The sequence below is a fragment of the Protopterus annectens genome, chromosome 6.part1, assembly GCF_019279795.1.
Source record: "Protopterus annectens isolate FY-2018-M chromosome 6.part1, PAN1.0, whole genome shotgun sequence".
NCBI lineage: Eukaryota > Metazoa > Chordata > Ceratodontiformes > Protopteridae > Protopterus > Protopterus annectens.
The window spans coordinates 413,922,884-413,950,512 of NC_056738.1; the positions used below are offsets into that span (position 1 = coordinate 413,922,884).

At 44.8% G+C, this 27,629-nt stretch overlaps 1 protein-coding gene across 3 annotated transcripts in view; it reads right to left on the bottom strand.

Moving 5' to 3' along the window:
• Window positions 1–27,629, bottom strand: part of SYVN1 (synoviolin 1) — a 1,102,750-nt gene that overhangs the window by 782,547 nt on the left and 292,574 nt on the right. For all 3 annotated transcript variants that reach the window (XM_044075840.1, XM_044075842.1, XM_044075841.1), the window contains exon 4: window positions 7,036–7,188. In XM_044075840.1, the coding sequence (XP_043931775.1) occupies window positions 7,036–7,188 (153 nt within the window). The remainder of the gene's footprint in view (window positions 1–7,035; window positions 7,189–27,629) is intronic.

Here is a 27,629-nt window from a genome sequence, read left to right on the forward strand (position 1 = left end):
GCTGTGTGAGCAAATGGGCAGTTAGTGGTAAAATCCAAGGTGGGCCCTGGGTCATATTCATCAATAGTGGGTACCAGTGCTGGCGTGGCCAGTCTGGGGCTATGAGTATCAGTCGTGGTCTCTCCTTTCTGACTTTCAGAAGCACCTTTGTGAGGAGAGGCAATGGAGGGAAGGCATATACTGTCAGGTTTTTCCAGCTGAATGAGAGTGCGTCCACTTTCCAAGCTTGATGGTGAAGTGTCCTTGCACAAAATTTTGTTAGTTGATAGTTTTGAGGACTGGCAAACAGGTCTATGTCTGAAAGGCCCCATTTTTGTGTTATCATTGCAAATACTTGTGGATCCAGTTTCCACTCATGGGGATCCATGATGTTTCTGCTGAGGTCGTCTGCCAATGTGTTCTTTTGTCCTGGCAGGAATTCAGCTTGTAAGTGAACTTGGTAAGCCAGAGCTGTGTTCCACAAGGTCATTGCTGGTCTGCATAGAGGGTAGGAGTGTGTACCCCCTTGTTTGTTTATGTACCACATTACTGTGGCGTTGTCCGTCCTTATTGTAAGTTGTCCTGGATGTAATAGATTCTTGAAGGCTGTCAGAGCATTCTGTATAGCTAGCATCTCTTTTTGATTGATGTGCAGATTCCTTTGATCTGCAGACCATACGCCTTGAACGCACTGTCCTGCCATGTGTGCCCCCAGGCTTAGTCCGATGCATCTGTTGTCATAGTTTGCCTGGCTGGGGGCAAGGTGAAAGGCTGACCCTTGTTGAGGCGACATGCCAGTAACCACCATAGAAACTCCTGTTGTAGACAGGGAATGAGAGATATCATTGTGCCCAAGCTGTGGCTGTGTTGAGACCATACGCTTTTTAAGTACCACTGTAATTTCCTCATATGCAGCTTTGCAAATGGTATTAGTAGTATGCAAGATGCCATGAAGCCCAAGGCCTGCATAATTTTTCTTGCAGGTAGTTGAGTCTTTGTTGCCATTGTTTTGAAATATTGAGTCAGTTGTAGTTGTTTGTCTGGCGTCAGATAAGCCTTCTGGGCCGTTGTATTCAAGCTGGCACCCAGGAATGTCATATTTTGTGAGGGTACTAGTTTTGATTTCTTTTCGTTTACTGTGTACCCCAGTCAACTTAGAAGATGTTTTACAAAAGCCAGATGTTGTAAGAGGATGTCCTTGCTTTCTGCTTGGATGAGGCAGTCGTCCATGTATGGGTATATTTGAATTCCTCTTTGTCTGCAGTATGCAATTACTGGTGCCAGGCATTTTGTGAAGACCCTGGGCACAGTAGATAAGCCAAAGGGCAGTGCAGAGAATTGGTAATGGGTTGAACCTGCAATGAAACTGAGGTATCTTCTGCAAATTTGTCTGATAGGGACATGCAGGTATGCCTCCTTGAGGTCGAACGTTACTAGCCATGCTTTCTTGCCCAACATGGGAAGAAGCTGCTGTGGTGTTAGCATCTTGAATTTGGGTACTTGTAAGAAGGTGTTTAGAATTGAAAGGTCCAGAATTGGTCTCCAGGCATTGTCCTTTCTGGGAACTATAAAGAGTTGAGTAAAATCCTTGGCCTTGCTCTCGAGTAGGTACCAGTTGAATGGCTCTCATGTCCATGAGAGCTGTAATTTGTCTTTGTGCCTCTGCCCATTGATTTTGTGGCAGGTTTGGCATTCCTCTTTTCATTGGCAAGGTGTGAAAATGGAATCTGTATCCTCGTGAAATTATGTCTAGGACCCATTTGTCCTTTGTGACAATGTGCCAGTTTTCTGAAAAAAATGCGAGTTTTCCTCCCAAGGGGGCTGCCAAGAGAGTGTTGCTTGGCCAGATGAGGTGCAAGTCATTGAGTGTGCCTTCTGATAGTTTGGGACGCGTCTTCTCCTCCCTTCTGTGCTGCAGTGCCCCATTGTCGAGGTTTGTACTGGGCTTGTGGTTGTCCTCTGCCTCTTGGACGTCTGCATTTACCCCTCTGTGGCCTGTCAGTAGCTGGAAAGGACCAATTTTTTTGTTGGCCAATTTCTGCTGAAGCGAGGGGGCTGTACCTGTAGGAAATCTTTGACTGTCTGCATAGATTTTGCCTTATCCTCCATTTCCTTTAAGACTTCTGCTTTAACTCCAAAAAGAACATCCTGCTGTAGGGGAGCATCTAGAAGCTTTGCTTTAACATGATCAGGCAGAGTTTGTTCCTTTAACCAAGCATGCCTACGTATAACAGACCCAGTGACAGCTGCTCTGCAGGAAGTCTCCAAAGAATCAAACCCACTTTGTAAAGTATGTTTGCCCACCTGTTCAGTTGCATGCAACAGATCCTGCATTTCTTTCACTTCAGACTGTTGAGGGAGTGTGCTCATTTTTTGTTTTAACTGAGACATTAGAAATTGCTGATATTTTAGCATGTGAAACTGGCAATTTAGTGCCATCATAGGTAGAGTGGCTGAGGTGTAAACCTTTTTCCCCCCAACTGTCTAGTGCTCTGGAGTCCCTTTCAGAGGGTACAGGATTTTTAGCCATAGAAGCCTTAGCCCCTTTGGGACCCTGGGAGATAGTCTCTGGGATCAGCAACAGGACTTTTGTAAAGAAATTTGTGGGAATCAGGCACACTATAGTATCTGTCAGGTTTGGCCGGAGCAGGAGGTAGAGAGTCTGGGTTCAAACTGGATTCTAACTAAACATCATCCACAATGTCTAAAACTGGGGGGATGGAAAGTGGTCTGTGCTGGGGGAGTAAAAGAAACTCTCTGAGCCTTTTCTTTGAGTCAGAGTAGTCCTGACCTTCCCAGTGAAAATGTTCCCTCATAGTGTGTACAGTTTCCCCAAAGGAGTAGTCTTCAGGGGGAGAAGCTGAGGGAATGGAATCCACAGCATCAGAATCTTCATAAGGGGAGAAGGAGTAATCTTGGTCCTCAGAGGAGCCTGAGGAAATAGACACTTGTTCAGAGGATGCATAATCTTCCTCTTGTCTAGGCCTTTTGTCAGGAGGGGGTTGGGAACCCCTGATTAAAGAGATCAAATCTTCAGCCATTTTGAGCATCTGTTTCTTAGGCATGGGTCCTTGAACAGGGGGCTGAAGTGCAGTCTTTTTAGGTTTAATAGGAGTCTTTGTCTTAGGATACGTTTTAATGGTGAGCGTCGTCGGTCTGAAGATGCCTTCAGAAACCGAAGGTGTTTCTGCAGCACCGACATCTTTTTCAGCAGTGTCGTCGGTAGGGGCTGAACAAAATGGCTGCGTCGGCCTGGTACTTTCCGCCAAAAGTTTCGAAGCTGTCTCTGGTTCCAGATCTGCGGTAGTCAGGGGCTGTGTCGGAGCTTCACTGAAGACCGGTGAACCGGAGACCAGACCAGCCGAGGCCTCGGAGTCTGGCTTGGGTCTAGGCTGCCTGTCCTTATCCTTGCGTTTTTTGTGCACGCCGGTAGTCGGTTGCTCCGACAGCATAGTGTAGTTAAAATTTCTACCGAAGTAATGTCGTGCGAAATCAAAGCATCTTTTTATAGTACGCTTATTAAACCTAGCACAAAAACGACAACTAGTGACGTCATGATCTGGGCCTAGGCAAAGTATGCAGTAAGAATGAAAATCCTTATGAGGTATTTGCTTCCCACAAGAAATACAATTGTTATCTTTTTCTGACATCGGTCTGAGGCAGGAAAAGTTTCCCCAATGGGGTACTTAGCTTTATTTAAGACTTCGGTCTGAAATTCGAGTTCGAAAATCTCAGGAGTTGGCCGACCGGCACTTGCGAACTGCTTCTGCTTCGGGCACTGCGCGGCAAGAAAGACTGAAGAAGATGGCGTCGGATGCATTATATATATATATATATATATATATATATATATATATATATATATATACCCCTGGCGCACTGACGTCAGGGAAGAAGCGACAGCAACCGCCGCCGGACCAAGACTTTGGAATTCCGGCCGACTGCAGGACCGCCTGATGACAGGATAACCCAGGTGTGATGACTGCAGCAGGGTAACACGATGAACATCTGCACATGCCACAGTCCAAACTAACTCTCTTACTCCGCATCCGTCCACTTACTTTGACCCCTCTTCTGTATACAGACTACTCTCTTCTTTGTTGGCTTTAAACTTTTCCAAATGATTCCTCTGCCTAAAGACCTGCACCTCTCTATACCCTGAGCTCTTCTTGCAATTTTTTTTATAATCACCACAGATTATAAGCATTTTCCTCACTACCTTTTGACTTGCATATCGTTATACTTGTGTCATACATCCTTTATTTACTTATCATACTATATGTGCATTCTGCCATGTATTTTATTTTCTTGTAATAACCAATATCCTCTGTTTGCTTGTAATTGTTTTCTGTATGTGGCTGCCCCCACCGAGTCTCTGCTGAAAATGGGCTAAGACTCAGTCAGACATTCCCGGTCAACAAATGTCAAAATAAAATAAATAAATTTCTCTGTCCGTTACTTCTTCCTATTTCATACCCTGTATATTTGACCTTTTTACAGTTTCTTTTATTCAGCACCTTTATGTTCCACAAGGTTTTAATATATATTTTTCTCCTAAATGTGCCTATTTCTTTTTTAGGTGGGGTTTCTATTCCTTTTGTTTTATAGAGAATTGGGAAGTACAGCCTTCTGGGCTCATCAATGAATTGATATTTTGTAATTTTCCATGTTTATCTGTACATCTTTTAAGTTTTACTGCCTGTGATGTTATCTTTAGTTAATTTGCAGTAGGGTACAACAGCTCCTCATCTGTTCTGACAGACATGATAAAATGTTTTTCTCTCTTCCCTCTGCTATACTCAACAGTGACACTTCTTGTCTTAATTGCTTTATAGTTCTCTCTATTCAATACTTCCAACAATGCATTTGATTTATTCCCTTCCTTTACCTTATTGCTCTGTTTTTGTGGCAAGTCTGTTTAATTTAGCCACACAGCAATATATCCTATTTACGTCCGTTATATCACATGAATTTCTGTTAGCCTGGATTACGGTGTTCATTTCTTTTAACTGACTTCTAACAGTCTTACTGACTTTCTGTATTATATTTCTGTCATCGATCTTAATATGGTCTATCCATCTCTTAAATCAAGCAACTCTTCCCAGTTTTTTTTTCTTCTAAACCAAGGGCACATTCTTCGTTCTCTGTTTCCTGCAGACATTCTAAAGAGAGTTCCAGAACATCTTCTTGGGGCATTGTTCTTCAGCTACGTCTTGCATCACCAGTTATTCTTTCATATGGGAACTCACTGGTCGATCATTCTACAACACTGACTGCATCAGAACTGCCACAGCGTCCTGCTCCTTACCTTGCTGTGCAAATCCAGTGGAAGGCTCCAGAGTAACTTCATGTGGCAAGTGATCAGATGCTTCCCATTCTACCCACTGCTCCTTAAATTGGGGACTCATGGTGTGACATTATTTTTCTAAACTAAATCCTTCATTTCACAGGTAATCCACAACTCTACTTTCTATTTTCTTAAAGTTCAGCATTGCTAATCCTCTTTTCAAATTTCCCATTTGTTTTCTTATTTTTTTGTATTGTGAAATTTTCCATATACATCCGGATATCTTTGCCTCTTCAAATATCTATGGTGTTGCTTTTTTGTACTGATTAGTTTTGATTTCTCCTTTGCTTAAATATTGCACCACATTACGTTCTTCTTCTCATATCCAATTTATTCTTTAGATGTCTCCTGCTCCAACTGTTTACCCTTATTTTGGGGACTCATTCTTCCATCATGCTATGACAATGTGTATTAAACTTTTTACATTAAATCCTTTACTTAACATATTCCATAACTTCAGATTCTATGTCTACTTTACTAATCTTCTTTTTGTGATATTTTTTGCACTGTGAAATTTTCAATATCTGGGTGCCTTTGCCTGAATTTCTCTTCACGTATCTTTGGAGCTGCTTTTTTGATTAGTTTGGCTTTCTCCTTTTCGTAAACACTGCACCATATCAGATGTCCCTCTTTTCCATGTCCATACTTTTTTTTATACCTTTCAAAAATACCGAGATTTTGATCTTTATATTTTCATACAATCTTAGTCCCTTCTTTTTCCAAACGGTTCAATGTTTCTTGGTCTACATGTTTCTCATGGATCTATTGCATTAATGAACACAAGATTGCATTTGACATTTTTAACAGTTGTTCTTATTCTAGTATTTTTTCCTCTAATTTCTCTCAATCTTTTTGAATATATTATATCTGGAAATTCTGGGATTCTTGGAAATAGTAATACAATTTCTTTCTTATCCTCAATAGTTCACTATCATTTTATGGCTTTTTTGTGGCCTGTCAGTTTTTCTGTTTCTTGTGGACTACTACTTCCTTCTACAATTGGGGAGGATGGGGGGGGGGGGGTAATCCTACCCCTTAGCCTGGCCTACCTCCACTGTAATAATGTTTCCGTGTCTTGAGGATTCTACACCATCTTTTCCAGTCCAGGCACCAGTGCACGTAACTGGAATGGGCACTTATTTATCCTGGGACTTGAGCAGCCAGCTGTCTTATTTTTTAACCTACTTCTGCCCGTGATATATGCTATAAAAAAATACAATCTGTATATCAGTGTTGTCTAACGTTGTAAAAATACGGTCCACCTCATGAAGGTACTCGCCAAGACTTAGACAAGTTCAAGCACTATTACTTTCCTTTGCTTGTTGATTTTTTTCAACTCTCCATTCGGACCCCTAATTATGTCACTTACTAAGTGGCTTGAGTTATGTATGAAAAATAAAAGGTCCTCCAATGTACCCACAAAATTATCAAATTAAAATGTGAAATGTTGTTCAGAACTGTCCATCAACTGCTTTACAGACACTATCTTCTTGAATAGCTACAGCAAATAAAGGCAGAATATATTTTTCAGCACTATATGTTTTGAGAAAAGTAGCCAGCCAAGGTCCTTAAAACTGCACTGTATTTCTTTTACTTCAATTCTAATCCCAATGAGTTTCAGTTATTAATATGCAAATGTGCACACAAACTCAAAACTCCATTCTTTTTACATCTACATCTTACTAATTCAAGAATTAATGCATACTTACAAAATCTACACGGTCTTCTGCAAGCCAGTGGAAGCACTTCAAGAAAAGTAGGAGAGTGAACAGAGCCACAAAACGTGGGCTGAAATCATCCCTGAATACAGTAAATGCTAAGCAGGTTTCAGTTACAGCATACCAGGATCGCTCAATCAAATGCTAAGGAAAAACAGAAATAAGCTGACTTAATGGTGTGGTACTCAACAGTATCAGATAAACACAAACAAGTAGAGCATGAATGGGCACGCATATAAGAAACATAAATAAAGAAAACATGTAACTGCCTGTCCTCTCGCCCCTTAAGGGGAATGAACAAGTGACTAGATGGGCAAAAACAGATGCAGAAAAAAAAAAAAAAAAAAAGATAAATCCAAAACATTTTTTGTGCAAGCAAATTTCCACATTAAAAAAAAAAAAAAAAACACAGCAGATCTATAAAGGAGGGAAGGTGGGAAGGTGTCCCAAAACACAAAAATACTTCTCTCTAGAGACTCACTGTTAAAGTACCCAAGTCCTACTACAACAGGAAACATTCCATCACTTATTCATTACACATGGATAGAATCTTAAACAGTACCCTCAGTGCTGGCTGCTGGGTGGAGAAAAGCTGTTTTTGCTATGTTAATAACAGCCCTAGAAATTCTCACCTGTTCCGACATTAGGCATCTTATCTGTAATGTCTGACAAATACTTTGTGGCAGCTTCATGTATATCTTATGCAGCCACATTCTTGAAAAAGGCCTCGTACACAGCAGCTGATCTAACGGAATGAGCCCCAAGACTTGTGAAGATTTATTATGCCATCATAACAAACAAAAGCAAATATTTAGCATTTAGCCATCATTAATTACCATATGGTTACCCTCTTAACTACTGGCAAAAACAAGGAACTAATCTGCCTTTCTGAGAAAGGTGGTGTTTATCAGGTAGTCTCCAACTTGAATATACCATTTTATGAGTGCAAAAGTATCCACACAGTTTCCTTTTATTTGGAAAATAAACACAGAACAAATGTATTGATCCGAATACCTCTCCATTATCTGTGTAAGAAACTGTCTTCAAAGAAATTAATTTGTGCAGAACAATCCAAGGCTAAGGACATGAGGGTACCATCATTCTAAAATACTCTTAGCAGAAGCAGCAACTTTATAGTCTTCCATGACAGGAACTGAATACTAACAGACTGTACTGACTCCAAGACTTGTACAACAATTACATTCTTGAGATTCAACATTTCTTTGAGCAGGTCTGAAATGCAAAATGCCTTTAAGAAACAATTTCAATTAAGTATTGCAAAGCAGCATAACAGGACAAGAAAAACATGCTGGCAATGCATAAAAATTACATTGCAATGGATGAATATGCCAGGTATCACTGACAGGGAGAATGTAATTAAATTAAAAAAAAAATTGTTTTAATATCTACTTTTATGTCGATATTCAAAATATGCACCATTTACTTGTTAATTATTCCCAGGTGAAAAATTCTACGACTTCATGTAATGAGGTCATACTAGCTATAAAGGGCTAATTAATTTCGACCATCAGTTAAAAGACAGGTATGCAGGGGACTTTCTAGTTACACAAGACTAGAGAGCAGCTTCTGAAGGTGCTCTGAAACCACCTGTAATAAAAAGGAATATTTGTGCAAGGTTCACCAATATAAAAAGTTGTAAGTATCAGATGTAGCTTCTTGCCTTACCCTTTCAAAAGCTCACTCTGTACTAACAGAACATGGAAGAAACCCCAAAGAAGCCCCTTATTCAAGTTGATAAGTAGCACAGAGGGGTCTATATTAGATGAACTAAAGTTCATCTTAGCGAACGCTCACATGAGCGAATATTGCGGAACTCGAAACCGCAATTGCAAGATCGTGGTACAGTGAAGATGGGAATATTTGCCCTTTCCTCACTGTAGTGTGATCTCGGAGTTGGAATATATATTTGGGGGGGTGGGTGGGGGGCACAGCCCCCCACAATTGCAGTTTAGAGAACCTGGATATTAGCTTATGTGTGCGTTCGCTAAGATGAACTTTCGTTCATCTAATATAGACCCGCACAGAAATACTCCATGCCATACGTTTGGTAACCTTTTAAAGTACTTAGAAATGTATGCATTCCATTTGATAGCAAGGTAGTTTACCAAAACATACTACTACTTCTGGACTAAGGAACTGAAAACTCTTTGGTCAAGACTTTTTGGTCAAGATCTCTGTCGAAAGCTACAAACACCACTAAGATCTACTCACTCAGTACAGACACTAATGATTTGGAAGTGAAAGATGAACTGCTTGAAGGAGACTATTAACATTTCAGTCGGACATTTTAGAGTCCAAATGTAAAACTTAAGAATATGCCCTCTCCTCCTTTTTAGGTGAAAAAAAAAAAATAACTACTTTCATTCATATGCTTAAATGCAACAATGTCAAATTAAGTAAGTTCTTTGAAAGGATTCCAAGACCATCACCATCATTTCCTGAAAGTCAGTATGCAGCAAGGCAAAGACAGCAGTGTATGTCAAAAGTCATGAAATGAGCCAGAAAACTTATCACCAACAATAATTTGCTTACGTGATTGGACTCAAAGTTGCGGTTCCTGGAAAAAATTCTAGGCAGCAGTCCACGATTAGATCTGAAGTAATCCGTTACAAGGGTGAAACCATGAACAATCTGTTGCAAAACCTAACACTTGCAAGGGTTCTTTTTATATGCAGTCAACCAAAAAAATAAGGAAAATACCTGCCTTAACTGCAGACTTCAAAATGAAAGGGCCACCGTAGCAGTAAAACATTTGTGATTACTCACCAGCAAAGCTGCGATTGTCTATCCATTTTCAACAGCTTTCTTCTCAGACAAGGCCAACCCTAGTCATACTTCAGTAAGACAGTAATGCCACGTGGCCTCAAGGATCCCATACAATAAAACAGAGGCATGCCCATCTTCAGTTCTTTCAGACTAGAAATCTCTGAAGGGTTCTCTGCCTGAAGCAAGCAAATACTAAAACATGTACACCAAGTACAATTTGTGCTATATGAACTGATAGCCTGACATATATATATATATATATATATATATACATACATACACACACACACACACACACACACACACACACACATACATATATATATATATATATATATCATTTAGTTATGTACTCACCATAACGTTAGATGTATGTAGTCCACTTGTGGGTTCGGAGCCGAATGTCGGCTCCGACTCGGCCTATTTACTAGCTCGAAAGTCTTTGGCTGGGCTAAGATGGTATCCCACAATACACTGCTCCACATCCCCAGATCTAGTTTGCTGCCAACAGAAGTATCGTATCCATCGCCCAAACACACACACACACACACCCATAGCAACGAGGTCCAACAAATTATCCAAAGGGACTCTAACATCAGAAGTACAAAGTGATCCTCCAAATCCTCCAGGAGTGGGGGACGGTGGGGGGGGGGGGGTAATGAAGAATGTGAGGCGAGATGGACTACATACATCTAACGTTATGGTGAGTACATAACTTAACTGAGGTTATGTAGTCCTATCTCGCCTACATTCTTCACTTGTGGGACAGCATCCCTAGCACCTACATCCTGGGTGGCTCAATGGAAAATACTCCTGAGCACTGTGGAGCCAAAAGATGATCTGCCCCTGGACACCACATCCAATTTGAAACATGTGAGGAGAAGCCCATGTTGCAGCCGCACATATATCATCCATTGATAACCTAGCCTGAAAGGCTGTGGAAGTGGAAACTGCTCTGGTAGAGTGTGCTCTGACTGGAAAGGGCAGGCTCTTTCCCCCTGCCTGATAAATAAAGGAGACGCAACCAGCTATCCACCTAGAGATGGTGACCTTGGAAACCGCAGACCCCAATCGATTCTCTGAGAATGAAACGAAGAGCTGGTCTGACTTCCGCCAATCTTTAGTTCTGTGTAGATAAAAGCGTAGTAGCCTATGAACATCCAACAGATGAAACTGGTACTCCGCCTTATTGGAGAAGTTGGGGAATAAGACCGGCAGTTCAACGGACTGATTAATATTAGATAAGGAAGCCACTTTGGGAAGAAAGGACAGATTTGGTCTGAGAGAGACTCTATCTTTATGGAATATCAAATATGGGGGCTTGACTGATAGGGCCTGGAGTTCTGATACTCGTCTAGCCGATGTGATAGCTATCAAAAAGGCAGATTTCCATGTAAGAAATTTTAAATCGCAGGAAGCCGCGGGCTCAAAGGGTGGGAGAGTGAGAGCCTGCAGAACAAAATTGAGGTCCCAGGGCATAACAGGTTGAGATACAGAGGGACGAAGGAGAAAAGTGCCTTTCAGAAATGCTTTACACAGCCTGTGTGCCATTAAGCTAGGTTCATAAGCCACATGATAATTTGAAATAGCCGCCAGCTGAACTTTGATGGTGGCTGAGGCAGACCCTTGGTAGAATAAATGAGAAATTCCAAAACAGAATCAATGGGGGCTGTGTAGGGGTCAATACCTTTGGAATGGGCCCATATCGAAAACCTTTTCCACTTGCGAATACATCTTCCTAGTGGACGGTTTATGAGAGGACGAAAGAATATGGACCACGTCTGGAGAAAACTCGTAACACCTGACTACGGATGGAAGTGGAGTAGCCAGGCGGTCAGCCGAAGGGTCTCCAGGGAGGAGTGGAGCTGTCCAGACATATATGTGTCAGCAAGTCTGGACGAGGGTCCAGAGTCCAAGGAGCATCCATGATGTAAGGTTGAAGGAAGGGGAACCATACTTGTCGAGGCCAGTGTGGCGCAATCAGAATCGATCTGCTTCCCAAGGATAGCGCTTTCTGAATCACCCTCGAGATAAGGGGAAACAGAGGGAAAGCATACAGCAGACCAGAGGGCCAACTGTGTGCAAAGAGCATCCCTTGGAGATTCCCCCAATGGGGGGGGATCAGCGAGAAGATGCTGCTGCATTTCGCATTGAGGGGACTGGCAAACAGATCACAGCAAGGCTGACCCCATTTGCTGAATATGCTGTCCGCCACCCGGCGGTTTAGGGATCACTCGTAAGGCATGAGGATAGCTCCGCTTAGCCTGTCCGCAATCACATTGGTTTTCCCCGGGATGTGCGTTGCCACCAAGGCCCGTTGGGAAGCTATCGCCCAATTCCACACACTCATGGCCTCCCTGCATAAGAGGTACGATCTGGTTCCTCCTTGCTTGTTGAGATACCACACTACAGACATGTTGTCTGAGTGTATCACAATAGTCCCTAGAGGGAGGACATCCTGAAGTGCTTGCAATGCTAGCAGCACTGCCCTCATCTCCAGGACATTTATGTGCAAGTCTATCTCGTGCTCCTGCCATGTGCCTTGGACCATCCTGCCAAGATAATGCCCCCCCCCCCATCCGGGAGGCGTCCATGGTCACTGTGGCTACCGGGTTGGGTGGAACAAAGGGTTTCCCTTATGTCTAAGGTGTTGGTGCACAGCCACCAACTGAGGTCCTGCTTGCATTTGCCTGTGATTAGGATAGGATGGGATAGCGGTAGTCTTTGGAAGGACCATTGGGCGAATAGGAGCCATTGTAGGATCCTCATATGTAACCTCGCTAACGGGACCATCATGACAGTGGACGCCATTGTCCCCAGTAACTGAAGAACTAGTCTTGCCCTCACACGTGTCAGAGGCATCATCTTCCGAACCGGTCATTGCAACCCTGTGATCCTCTCCATAGGAAGGAAAGCTCTCAACCAAATATAGTGGTCCAACTCTTGCTCCTTTAAATGAGACACGCTGTGAGGGTAGCAAGGCAGATTTTTTCCAGTTTATTGTAATGCCTAACTGGTGACAAAGATCGATGGTGGTATCTCTGTTTTGAAGAAGTAGATGCTTGGTGGGGGCGGATAGGAGCCAGTCGTCCAGGTAAGGAAACACCTGGAATCCTTGACGTCTCAAGTGAGCCATCACCACTGTCATGCACTTGGTGAACACCCTGGGGGCTGTGGTGAGAACAAAGGGCAGGGCTCGAAACTGGAAGTGTCTGGCTCCCAGCCGGAAGCGTAGATGACATCTGGATGCTCTGTCCATTTTGATGTGGTAATAAGCATCCTTCACGTCGATGGAGCACATCCATACTTCTCTTCCCAACAATGGGAGAACTGACTGTAGCGCGACCATCCGGAATTTGGACTTGTGTATGTAATGACTGAGTCGGCTGAGATCCAAAATGGGTCACGGGTCCCCCGTTCTTTTCGGCACCAAAAAGAATCTCGAGTAAGTCCCTAATCCGATCTGGTCTGGGGGGACTGGTTGGATGACTCCTTTTTCTAGCAGCTGAGAAACCCCTGTTGCTGCATGACCCCTTTGACTGGGTGGAACGTCTGGGATCCTTTTGACGGGAGGTGGTGTGGAGTGAAATGGGATGGTGTAACCTCCGGCGATTATCCCTAATACCCATCTGTCCTGGGTGATGTTGACCCAGGCTTCCGGACACTGGGAAATTCGACCTCTGACTGGCTCCGGAAAAGCACAGCCAGGCACACCCTCAGGAATGAGAGTATGGGGAACCACGAAAGGAATCGCGGTCCCCAGAAATTGCGGGGGCCCCCTCTGGCTCTGGGGCGACATCTCCCCGAATACGACCCCCCCTCCCCTGCCTCGAGGGGGGGTCTCACCCTGTGCAGTAGGAAAAGACCTTTGTGATATTTTGAACTACATCTTTCCCCCTCGCTGAGCCTTGGGATAAGGTCTCGACGGGAGGGAAAAACGGACTCCCATGGCAGATAAGGTCTTTCCCTCTTGCTCGCACCTAGTGAGTGTGTCTTTCACTTTGGTCCCGAACAAGGAGGAACCATCGAAGGGGGCACCAGTAAAGGAAGATTTAAAGGCTTCCGCAAAGTGACACAGGCATAGCCAGGCTTGCCTCCTGAGGGCCACCCCTGAACTAGCCACCCTACTGGCTCCCTTGGCCGCGTACGAAATCAGTCACATGGACAAGTTAGCGATGGAGTTGAGGGTAGAGAGCTGAGCGTTGACAGTCTGAGCCACCGCCTCAGGCACGTTACCCGTTAGAGTATCTCCTAACTCCTTAAGGAGCTCTCTCTGGAGCCGCGTGAAATGAGACAAATAATTCAGCGACCGTAAGTTAAAGGTCGCTGAAGACAGTGTACGCTTCCCGTACCGATCCATAGTCCTAGACTCCTTGTTAGGAGGATGGACCGGAGAGGAAGACTCAGCAACTTCCTTCGGTGTGGCAGCCGCCACCAGCATAGCATCTACCGGGACTCCCTTTGTTAAAAATTCTTTACCTTGAGGAGCAGACAAAAATTTGTTGGGGCGTCGAGGAACAGGCTCCATGGAGTCAGGAGTCTCCCACACCCTCTGACAAATAAGATCCAGGAGCTTGTCGAAGGGTGGAGACACCCAGGAGGCGGAGGGATGAGCATCAAAGGCCTTAAGGAATACTGACTCCTCCTCGGAGGGGGTTTTGGAGGGCCATTCTCCTCTTTGTTTCAAGATCTCCAGGATATTGGAGAAAGAAACGTCCTCAGAGGAAGACTTAGGGGACCCCTCTGATTCCTCGAGGTCAGTATCGCAAGTGAGAGACTCATCCTGGGAGTCTATGCGCTTCCTCTTGCAAGATTTCTTTCTAGGCGGTTCCTCAGGCACATGCTCTAAGAGCCGCTCAGAAAGAAGGGGACCACTCGTGGGGGTATCCTTAGGCCCTGGCGCTCTGCTATCCAAGGATAGGTGGGTGTCAGAAGCTCTCGCCGGTGTTGTGGGGGATGGAAGAACCGATCCGAGAGAAGTAGCTGACCTGGCCAGCGGGCTCCGCATAGCCTCAAAGGCGGTACCTCCCGAATAGTACAGTTTTGTACCTACCATAAATGTAGATGTCAGATAGATATGCAACTGCAGTCATAACATTTGGGTTGTCCTGCCTCAGGCAGCCCTCGGTCGGCCGGATTCCAAAGTCTGGGTCCGACGTCGGCTGATGTCGCATTTCTCTCTGATGTCAGAGCGGCTGGAGTACATAAGCATCAGCCGACGCCATTTTCTTCAGTGTTTCTTGCCCCAGATGACAGGTGCCCTCCAAGGAAGGCTGAAATCAAATTGGAAGACAAAAACAGGATTCCAGACAAATAAATGAGCAGTAAACAGATACACCATAACAGATATCTCCAGCTAAGATAAACAGGGATAGGAGTGGACCCTAGGCATAGAGGGGTATGGAGGGAGGGAAAATCCGACTGCAGTTGCATATCGATCGGACATCTGCATTTATGATAGGTACAAAACTGTACTATGTCCTTCAAGAATGCAACTGCAGTCATAACATATGGGTAGAATACAATAGCTTAGCTGGGGGAGGAGGAATGCTCTAGGAAAAAGATGGTGTGGCAATCAAACCCTGCAGGACTGCCGAAGCAAAGCCTGCTCTGGATCTGGAGTATAGAGGGAGATTGTAGTGTTTGGAGAATGTACGCACAGAGCTCCATGTAGCAGCTTCTAGAATGTCCTTAGTAGGCACCCCTCTTAAGAATGCTGTAGAGGTGGCTGTAGCTCTGGTGGAATGTGGTCTGACATTGGCTGGAACAGTTTTTCCATGAAAAGAATAACAGAATCTGATGCAATGTCCAATCCATTTTGAAATGGTCTGTTTTGAAATTGCTTTTCCTTGGACTGCAGGGGCGTAAGCTACAAAAAGTTGGTCAGACTTTCTACTGGTCTTGGTTCTGTCCAGGTAGTATCGAAGTTGTCTGTGAATGTCCAAGGTATGTAACAGTCTTTCCCCCTTATTCTCAGGATTGGGGAAGAAAGCAGGCAGATGAATAGCTTGATTTAAAGAAACTCTAGATACCACCTTTGGCATAAAAGTAGGGTTGGTCCTTAATGAAACCCTGTCTCTGTGGAAAATTATGAACGGTGGTATTGCCATTAGGGCCTGTAGTTCAGAAACCCTTCTTGCTGAGGTAATTGCCAACAGGAAAGCTGTCTTCCATGAGAGAAATTGCAAGTCAACTGAAGCTGCTGGCTCAAATGGAGGTAGAGTCAGTTTTTCTAGGACAAAATTGAGGTCCCAGGCTGGCACTGGAGCCTTTCTTGGTGGCTTAATGTTCTTGATTCCCTTGAGGAATTGCCTTAGCAAAGGATGTGAAAAGACAGGCGGATCAGTGTTATATCTAGCTGAAATAGCTGATGCATGTATCTTTATGGAAGAATATGAGAGACCATTCTTTAGCATATCTGCCAAATATTCCAGGATGAGTGGGATGTTCAATAATGATGCATCATGTCCCTTGCTGGTATTCCAAATGCTGAATCTCTTCCATTTTGCTAAGTAAACCTTTCTGGTGGATGGTCTGCGAACCTCTGTTAGTATCCGCTGAACTTCCTTGGAGAGAGATAGGTTGAGGTTATTCATGGGATCTCCCAGGCTGTTAGCTGCAGTGTCTGAAGGTTTGGATGTACTGTTTTGAAGTTGTGTTGAGTCAAAAGTAGAGGCCATTGGGGAAGGGACCACTTCTTGGTGTGACATATGCTCCATAGTAGTGGATACCAGTGCTGTCTTGGCCAGTCCGGAGCTATTAGGATCCCCTTGGGTCTCTCTGCTTTGATCTTTAGTAATACTGAGGTCATCAGTGGCAGAGGTGGGAATGCATATATTTTAGGAAGTTCCAGTTGAATGAGAGAGCATCTATTTTCCAAGCTTGTGGATGGTATGTCCTTGAGCAGAATTTTTGTAGATGATGGTTGAGGTGAGAGGCAAATAGGTCTACTTCTGGCCTGCCCCATGTCGAAGTGAGCTGTGTGAAGATCTTCGGATGTAACCTCCACTCGTGTGGATCTGTGAAATTCCTGTTTAGGCTCAGTGATTTTTCCCAAAGATGCATTGTCAGTCTGCAAAGGGGGTAAGAATGGGTGCCCCCTTGCTTGTTTATATACCACATCACAGTGGTGTTGTCTGTCCGTATCAGTAAATGGCCTTGCTGAAGTTGGTGTTGAAAGGCCTCGATGGCATGCATTACTGCCAGCATTTCCTTTTGGTTTATGTGCAGATGTGTTTCCTTTGGAGACCATTGTCCTTGTATACACCTGCCTTCCATGTGCGCCCCCCATCCAAGGTCTGAGGCACCTGTGGTCATGGTCTGTGTTATCTGTGGTTTTTTGAATGACATACCTGTGTTTGCCTGGCTTACCGAGGCCCACCATAGGAATTCCTTTTGTAGGCATGGAATGAGCGGTATGGTTGTCTCTAAGTTGTTGCTGTGTTGAGACCATAGGCTTTTTAAGTACCATTGAAGCTTTCTCATGTGTAGTCTTGCTAATGGAACCAGGAGAATGCAGGATGCCATGTAACCCAGGGCCTGTAGGAATCTCCTTGCAGTCATCTGGGTAAGTTTTGCCAAACCTTTGAAATAATGAGTTAACTTCTCTTGCTCGTCTTCTGTTAGGTAAGCCATTTGAGAGGCTGTGTCTAATTTGGCTCCTAAGAAGATTATTTGCTGGGATGGCTGAAGTCTTGACTTTTGGAAGTTGACTGTGTATCCCAGAGCTTGAAGTAATCGTATGACATAGTCCAAGTTTTTTGTAAACATCAATTTGTCGTCCGCTTGTATGAGGCAGTCGTCCAGGTACGGGTAAATTTGGATCCCCTGGAGCCTGCAATGAGCAATTACTGAAGCCAGGCATTTTGTGAATACTCTGGGCGCAGTAGATAAGCCAAATGGCAATGCTGAGAATTGATAATGCTCTGGCCCTGCAAGAAATCTGAGGTATCTTCTGCAGCTGTGTCTGATAGGGACATGCAGGTATGCCTCCTTGAGGTCCAGAGTAATCAGCCAAGATCCCTTGCCCAGCATGGGAAGGAGTTGCTGTAGAGTCAGCATTTTGAACTCTGGTACTATGAGAAAGGTGTTTAATGTGGACAAATCCAATATTGGTCTCCATTGAGATTCTTTTCTTCGAACAAGGAACAGTCTTGAGTAAAACCCCTGGCCTTGTTCTTGTTGTGGAACTCTTTCTATTGCTTTCATCCGAGTCAGCAGAGAGATTTGCTTGATAGCCTCTGCCCTCTGGTTTTGTGGTAGGTTTGGCATGCCTTGTTTTCTTGGTAAGGTATGAAAATGGAACCTGTAACCTCTGTCTATAATGTCCAAAATCCATTTGTCCTTTGTCAGTCTGTGCCAACTGTCTGCAAACAGAGATAATTTCCCGCCCAAGGGAGCTTCTATTTGTTCCCTGGTAGGCGGAAGTAGAGGAAAGTCATTGAGATTGTGGCTGTGAGGCAGATGAAAAGTACAGTTTTGTACCTACCATAAATGTAGATGTCCGAGAGGAATGCATCTGCAGTCTTTACAAATGGGTTGTCCTGTCGTCAGGCAGCCCTTCGGTCGGCCGGATTCCAAAGTCTGGGTCTGGCTTCGGCTGGTGTCGCACTTCACCCGACGTCATTGCGGCAGTTATTCGGGTATAAAGGCATCAGCCGATGCCATTTTCCTCAGTGTTTCTTGCCCCAGATGCCAGGTGCCCTCTTGGATGGCTAAATTTGGATAAATGCCAAAGTTTCCAAATAGTAGAGATTAAACACACAAAATAAGCATGTATGTACATATATACAAACAAATACACCATAAAAGATCCCCCCCAAGCTAGCTGAAGATTGGCAAATACCCTAGGAGTACCTCAGAGGGGAAGGAGGGTGGGTAATCCTGACTGCAGATGCATTCCTCTCGGACATCTACATTTATGGTAGGTACAAAACTGTACTATGTCCTTCAAGGATGCATCTGCAGTCTTTACAAATGGGTAGAATACCATAGCTAAACTAGGGGAGGAGGAAATGAGAAAAGATTATGGTGTAGTTAGGATCCCTTGCAAAACAGCAGTGGCAAAACCAGCACGGGATCTAGAGTATAGAGGTAAGTTACAATGCTTGGCAAATGTATGCACGGAGGTCCAAGTAGCAGCCTCTATAATGTCCTTGGTAGCCACTCCTCGTAAGAAAGCTGTGGTAGTGGCTGTAGCCCTTGTGGAGTGAGGCCTGATGTTCTCTGGAGTTTTCTTTCCATGGTAGGAGTAACAAAATCTAATGCAATTTCCTATCCATTTGGAGATTGTCTGTTTAGAAATTGGTTTTCCTTCCTTTCCTGTTGCATATGCTACCAGAAGCTGGTCAGTTTTTCTATGTTTTTTTGTCCTGTCCAGGTAGTAGCGTAATTGTCTGTGTACATCCAAGGTATGTAAGAGCCTTTCTCCCCTGTTTTGTGGGTTGGGGAAGAATGTAGGAAGGTGGATAGCCTGATTTAAAGAGACTCTGGATACCACCTTAGGCATAAATGTAGGATTTGTTCTCATGGACACTCTATCTTGATGGAAGATCAGGAAGGGTTGCACTGCCATTAATGCCTGTAGTTCAGAGACCCTTCTTGCTGAAGTTATTGCCAGCAGGAAAACAGTCTTCCAGGATAAGTATTGTAATTCTGCTGTTGCTGCTGGTTCGAAAGGAGGAAGAGTCAGTTTTTCTAGCACAAAGTTCAAGTCCCATGCTGGCAATGGAGGTTTCCTGGGAGGTTTTACATTTTAATTCCTCTCAGAAACTGTCTGAGCAGAGGATGTGAGAAGACAGGAGGATCCAAGCTGTATTCTGCTGAAATAGCTGATGCATGTATCTTGATGGAAGAATAGGACAGGCCTGTATGGAAGAGCTCCGCCAAGTACTCCAGGATGTTGGCTATGTTCACCAGTGTCACATCTTGCCCTTTGCAGTACTCCAGATGAGATATCTTTTCCATTTTGCTGCATAATTCTTTCTTGTTGAAGGTCTACGAGCCTCCAGGATTATGTCTTTAACCCTTTGGGATAAATTTGGGTTAATTGCTGTTATGTAATGTTCCAGGCAGTTAGCTGCAGAGTTTTTAGGTTTGGATGCAGGATGTTGTAGTTGTTCTGTGTTAGCAGTAATGGGATCAGGGCAGTGTCCATATTTGTTCCCGGACATGCTCCTCAGCAGTGGATACCAATGTTGTCTTGGCCAGTCTGGGGCTATCAGAATGATCCTCGGACGTTCCTCTTTGATCTTCAGAAGCACCTTGTGCATCAAAAGAAGTGGTGGGAATGCGTATGCTGTCAGGCTTTTCCAACTGAAAGATAGGGAGTCCACCTTCCAAGCAAGTGGGTGGTAAGTCCTTGTGCAGAATTTCTTCAACTGGTGATTGAATGGGGATGCAACCAAGTCTATTTGTGGTAATCCCCATTCTCTTGTGATGGTTTTGAAGATGTCCGGATGCAGCATCCATTCGTGGGCATCTGTTGTAGTTCTGCTTAATATGTCTGCTAGAATGTTTTCCTTCCCTGGTACATAAATTGCCTGTAACTGAATGTTGTAGCTCAGAGCCACATCCCATAGGTCCAGTGCCAGCCGGCATAGAGGGTATGAGTGTGTGCCTCCCTGTTTGTTGATGCACCACATAACTGTGGTGTTGTCTGTCCTTATCATCAACTGGCCTTCTTGGAGAAAAGGTCTGAATGCCTGGATTGCCAATTTTACTGCCATCATTTCTTTTAGATTTATGTGCAGATGCAGCTGGTCTTGAGTCCATAGGCCTTGAATGCCCTTGCCCATCATGTGTGCCCCCCAACCGAGGTCTGAGGCATCTGTCGTGATGGTTTGTCTTGGTTGACTTTTGCAGAAGGGCAATCCTGTGTTTGATTGGCAGGCCTGAGCCCACCATAGGAACTCTTGCTTCAGGCATGGGATCATTGGAATTTTGGTTTCTAGGCTGTGCTTGTGCTGGGACCACAAATTCTTTAGGTACCACTGTAGCTTTCTCATATGCAGCCTGACATGAGGGACCAGTGTTATGCAGGATGCCATGAAGCCTAGAGCTTGTAGCACTTTTCTTGCAGTTAGATGGTTCTGCTTTGCTAATGCCAAGAAGTAGAGAGGAAGTTGCTCTTTCTTTTCTGCAGTTAGAAATGCCATTTGTTTTGATGTGTCCAGTTCTGCACCCAGAAAGGTTATTCTTTGGGATGGAATCAGCCTTGACTTTTTTGTATTGACTGTATATCCCAGGGCTTGCAGCAGGTAGATGACTCTTTGTAAGTCTTCTGTTAGTTTGTTTTTGTTGTCCGCTTGTATCAGGCAGTCGTCCAGGTAGGGATAGATTTGAATCCCCTGAAGTCTGCAATGAGCGATTACTGATGCCAGGCATTTCGTGAACACTCTGGGCGCAGTAGATAAGCCAAAGGGCAATGCTGAGAATTGATAATGCTCTGATCCTGCAAGAAATCTGAGGTATCTTCTGCAAATTGGTCTTATGGGGACGTGCAGGTATGCCTCCTTGAGATCTAGAGTTACCAGCCAAGACTCCTTGCCCAGCATGGGAAGAAGCTGCTGTAGGGTCAGCATTTTGAATGTTGGAACAATGAGGAATGTGTTTAAAGTGGACAGGTCTAGAATAGGCCTCCATTTGTTTTCTTTTCTTGGTACCAGGAAGAGTCTGGAGTAAAATCCTTCCCTTGCTCCATAGATGGTACCTTTTCCACAGCTCTCATTCTTAATAATTGAGATATTTGTTTTAGAGCTTCTGTCCTTTGAGTAGGTGGTAGGTTTGGCATTCCTCTCTTTCCTGGTAGAGTATGGAAATGGAACCTGTAACCTTGGTCTATAGTTCGCAAAATCCATTTTTCTCTTGTAATGCAGTGCCAGTTTCTTGAAAATAAGGTTAGCTTTCCGCCTAAGGGTGCTTCTAGTTGTTCCCTGGTAGGCGGTGCCACCGCCAAGTCACTGTGATTGAGTTGTTGTAGTGGTGGTGGCTGTATCCGTGCCTCGTTGGATGTTACCCTGACACTGGCGACCCCTGTAGGCACCCCTGGGACCCCTGGATTGGTTTCTGCCTCTAGAGCGCCTATTCCTGCCTCTTTGTGCCTTAGAGGAGTCCGGAAAGGACCAATTCTTGGAGGACCAGTTCCTGCTAAACCTTGGAGGTTGAACTTGTAAGAAATCTTTCACTGTTTGCACAGATTTTACTTTCTCTTCCATCTTTTTTAGTACCTGCTGTGCAGGGGAACCAAATAAATTGACCTTGTCCATAGGTGCATCCAAAAGCTTAGATTTGACATGGTCTGGTAATGCCTGTTCTTTCAACCATGCATGCCTCCTGATAACTGTGCCAGTCATGGCTGATCTAAAGGAAGCCTCCAGTGCATCATAGCCACATTTTAAAGAATGGTTACTAACCTGCTGTATGTTATGTACCATTTCTTGAACATACTTTTTATCTAAAGATTCTTCAGAGGACAGCTTTTAGTCAACTGGTCAAGCATAAACTCTTGATATTGAATCATATGAAATTGGCAGTTCAAAGCTCTAGCTGACAAAGTAGCAGAGGTGTAAACTTTTACCCCATCTCTAAGGACCTGGATTCCCTTTCAGAGGGAGGGGTTTTAGAAGAAGTAGCTGCTACAGCTTTAGGACCCTGGGAGATAGTCTCTGGATCTGCAAAAGGAGCCTTATATAAGTGGTGATGAGTGTCCGGGACCCTGTAGTACCTATCGGGCTTAGCAGGAGCCGGAGGTAAAGAATCAGGAGCAGTGCAAGCATCATTAAATGCATCATCAACAACAGAAAGAACTGGAGGTATAGCTAAAGGCCTATGCTGTGGCAAATGTAGAAAGGTCCTAAACCTTTTTCTAGAGGCTGAGAAATCTTGGCCCTGCCACTGAAATTGTTCCCTCATAGCATGCAAGGTTTCCCCAAAGGAAAATTCCTCAGGAGGAGAGGCTGAAGGGATGGACTCCTCAGCATCAGAGTCTTCGTAAGGAGAATAAGAAGCCTCAGGAGGGTCTGTATGTTCTGAGTCATCAGAGGAATCATCTGTGGATACTGGCTCAGGGGGCTCTGCTCTAGGCCTCTTTTCTGGAGGAGAGAGAGGCCCTGTCTGGATGAGGCTGGGCTCCACGAATTAAAGAGATGAGATCCTCAGCCAAAGAAAGCACATGGGAGCTGGTGCTGGGCCTGTGAGAGGGGGGCTTGGCAGGCACAGGTTTTGATGCTTTGGCTGCTTTAGCCCTGGCAAAGGCCTTAATAGACATAGCTGGAGGAGGCCTAGCAGCTCCACGTGCAGGGGTAGAAATATCCAGGGAATGGTGTCTGATAAATCCTGTGAAACCGCAACAGAAGGTTGGATTTCAGAAGCCGTTTCTACCAGGTTAGAAGAGGCCTCGGTAGAAGGCAAGTTATCGGCTGAAGAAAGAACCGCTTGCTCGGTTTGGCGAAACAGAGACACTCGTGGTTTGCTTAACCGGTTTCGCCGAAACCGGACTGAAAGTGTCGGTCCTTTTCTTTGCTTTTTATTTATGAGTCGGAGGATCCGGCGGCATAATGTAGGCAAAATCGAGCCGAAAATTTGTTCAGCAAAGTCCGGCGTCTAACGCCTAAGCCCGTCGGTTAAAGAAGCACAGGCTAGACAAGCTGCTACGCCGTGGTCTGAGCCTAAACAATGTATGCAATAGAGTGGAAATCTTTATGAGGTATTTGTTTCCCACAAGATAAACAGTTATTAACTTTCTCTGACATCGGCTGAGGCAAGAAAGAGTCCCCAACGGGGTACTTAGCTTTATAGAAGTCTTCGAAGTAGTATTCAGTAGTAGTAATCTCTGGATCTGACAGACCGGCACTTGCGAACAGCTTCTGCTTCGGGCGCCACGCGGCAAGAAAGACTGAGGAAAATGGCGTCGGCTGATGCCTTTATACCCGAATAACTGCCGCAATGACGTCGGGTGAAGTGCGACACCAGCCGAAGCCAGACCCAGACTTCGGAATCCGGCCGACCGAAGGGCTGCCTGACGACAGGACAACCCATTTGTAAAGACTGCAGATGCATCCTTGAAGGACATCCCCTGTGTCACTTCTTTGGTTTGCTGGCTGCCATTGTCGTCCCCTGTAAGGACCTCTGTATTGTCCTCTTCCTCGGCCACGTCTGTTTTTACCCCTTTGAAATTTTTCAGGATTAGGAAAGGACCAGTTTTTTGAAGGCCAATTCCTACTGAATCTGGGGGGTTGAACCTGGAGGAAATCTTTCACCGTCTGAACTGATTTTGCTTTTTCCTCGATGGACTTTAACACATCCTTAGCATTAGCACCAAAAAGCTTGTTCTTTTCCAAAGGTGCATCCAGAAGTTTTGCCTTTACATGATCTGGTAGAGGTTGATCTTTTAACCATGCATGTCTACGAATGACTGCCCCTGTCATAGCTGCCCTACATGAAGCTTCCAGTGCATCATATCCACACTGCAGGAAGTGATTGCTTACTTGCTGAGAGTTATGTACAGCTTCCTGCAAAGACTTCCTGTCTAAAGGATCAGGAGAGGCCAATGTTTTCTGTAAATCTTCTAACAGGAAATCCTGATATTGTAACATATGAAAAACGCAATTCAAAGCTCTCATAGATAAAGTAGTGGAGGTGTAAACATTTTTACCCCATCTCTCTAATGACCTAGCTTCCCTGTTGGAGGGCAAAGGATTTTTAGAGGTGGAAGCTGAAACACCTTTAGGTCCCTGAGAAATAGTTTCCAAATCAGCAGTATGGGCCCTGAATAAATGGGAATGTGTTTCTGGGACCCTGTAATACCTGTCTGGCTTGGCTAGAGCAGGAGGGAGAGAGTCAGGGGTAACACTAGAGTCAGAATATAAATCATCCAAAACATCAAGCACAGGAGGAATAGCTAAGGGCCTGTGCTGGGGCTTTTTAAGGAAAGTTCGAAGGCGCTTTCTGGAATCAGAATATTCCTGGCCTTGCCACTTGAAATGTTCCCTCATGGTATGCAGAACTTCCCCAAAAGAAATATCCTCAGGAGGGAGGCCGAGGGATGGAATCCTCTGCATCCGAGTCCTCATAGGTCTGGAAGAGCTCTTCCTGGCCATCAGAGTGGACAGAGTCCTCCGAATCTTCATCTGAAGGAATAGGGTCAGAGGGTTCAACCCGGGGCCTTTTATCAGAAGGAGGCTGGGATCCTCTCTCAGGATGGGCCTGTGAACCTCTAATCATAGAAATTAAGTCAGCAGCCATAGTCATAATTTGTGTCTCTGGAGTAGGCTGAGGCAAGGCTTTAGCAGAAAGATGCTTGGTCTTGCTGGCTGCCTTAGCCCTAGTGTAGGCCTTAATAGACATGGCCATAGGAGGCCTGGCAGCTCCACGTGCAGGAGTGACCTTATCTACAGCAATGGTCTCGGGCATTTCCTGTGTTTCGGTATCCGGAGGAAAATCAATAACTGGTGTCGGAGTGATATCCGGAATCGGAGTCGTCGGTAATGCGGTGTCTTCGGTTCGGAGCGGTGGAATAACCGTCTCAGGAGGAACCGAAGCACTCGCGATAGGTTTTGGCGTGGAGTCGGTGGTAGATGCGGGCCGAGGATGTCTGTCCCGGTCTTTTCGTTTCTTGGGAGTTTGCGATGTCGGAAGCTCCGATGGCATTGTATAGACAAATTTTTCACCGAAAAAAACCTTCAGCGAACTCCGCCCGGTGCCTGAGAGTGCGCTTGTTGAAGCGAACACAGGCTACACAGGCCGAGACGTCGTGGTCTGGGCCAAGGCAAGGTAAACAGTAAGAGTGGAAATCCTTATGAGGTATTTGTTTACCACAAGAAAGACAATTGTTAACTTTTTCAGTAATTTCTGACATCGGCTGAGGCAAGAAAAGGTCCCCAACGGGGTACTTAGCTTTTTTGATGACTTCGGAATCGAAGAATACAGGAGATGACCGACCGGCACTTCCGAACTGCTTCTGCTTCGGGCACCGCACGGCAAGAAAGACTGAAGAATGGCGTCGGCTGATGCTTATGTACTCCAGCCGCTCTGACGGAGAGAAATGCGACATCAGCCGACGTCGGACCCAGACTTTGGAATCCGGCAGGCCGACCGAGGGCTGCCTGAGGCAGGACAACCCATATGTTATGACTGTAGTTGCATTCTTGAAGGACATCGGAGGACCTACCGCCTTCCAAGGCCATGACTGGGACTGGTCGCAGCTGAGGCACCGAGAGGGAGGCTCGGAACCGAAGGGTGTTCCGAGGCATCCCCCTCGGGCCCGATCGAGGAGACCCGAGTCTCGAACCCTGTGGACGGAATCTACAAGGTCGGAGCCGATGCGGGCACCGATAAACCCCGCTGAGGGATCGGAGCAGGTGCAGGAACGCCCCTCGGAGCTCAGTTTACCGGCTCCAACGACAAGGATGTGCTCGGAGGAGGAATAGCAGGAACAACTAACAGAGCTGGCTCCGGAGCCAAATGGGTCAGAGCCAAGGAAAGTTTGGCTAACACCGGCGACTGTAGGAGCCGCTGCACCACTCTATCTACATCCAAATCGGAAAGCCTGGAGGATTTGGAGGAAACGGATGGAGGCCTAGACCTCCTATCTGGAGGACCTTGCCTCAAACTTGGCGACCGGCTCCGAATCGGCTCAAATTCTCGGTGCGGACGTAGACTCAGTCGACACAGCTACCTCCTGCGGCTCCGATGCCGGTGGAGACGAGGAAGCATTCGACAATGGTAATTTTACAAGGTGGCTCCGAAGCAATAGATGGAGCCGAAGAGCTTTTTCTTGGATTTGGAGGATTTAGACTTCGACTGGGAGCTGGGAGCTGAACCTAAATCCTCCTCAAAGGATGGTTTTAGTAGTCCCTTTAGGATCAATTTGTTTTTCCTCTCTTGGAGCACCTTAGGACTAAAGGAGTGGCAGAAACAGCACCACTCCTGAAGGTGGATGGCTCCAAGACAGTAAACACAGACCAAATGTCTGTCTGTGATAGACATTTTATAGGCATACTTTGTACACTTTTTAAAGCCCGAGGGCTTATGCTCTTTTTGTTCCTTAGACATGCCAAGCCAACAATTGCAGCAGCCGCTACTGACAAAAGGCGGGAAACCGCTAACACAGAAACCGGAGAACAAGTATAACACACAACCAAGGCACAGGGAAGAAAGTCTAAATAAAACGGTTCTCAACTTAAACTAAGATAAACGCACTTAAAGACAGCCAGACAAACACCACAAGGAAGACTAGGTCCTCTAACTTAAACGGGCCTAGCCCGAGGGAAGTAATGGATACCACACACAAAAACACTCGCAACCTACAAAAAAGTAACACAGCAACAACACTATGAACAACTCTGTTTGTATAAACACAATTAGCCAAAAATGTTCACAAGAAAGAGTTTTTTTAGCAATACTTAGCAACAGCCAAGTCAAGACCACGTCCGAGCTCTACAAGTGGCAAACGAGATCTGGAGCAGTGTATTGTGGGATACCATCTTAGCCCAGCCAATCAAAGACTTTCGAGCAAGTAAACCGGCCGAGTCGGAGCCGACATTTGGCTCTGAACCCACAAGTAAAGAATGTAGGCGAGATAGGCTCTAACTTTATAACTTTTACTAAAATTATTTAAAAATTTTTTTAATAATTAAAAATAATAAAAATATAAATTAAAAAACACAAACAACCTTTTTATAATCTATACAATTACCAAAAACCAAAAAATTTTTAAATAATTATTAAATTATTTAACATCATTCACACACCACCTTTAAATTAAAAAAAAAATTTCAACATTATTTTATTTATATATA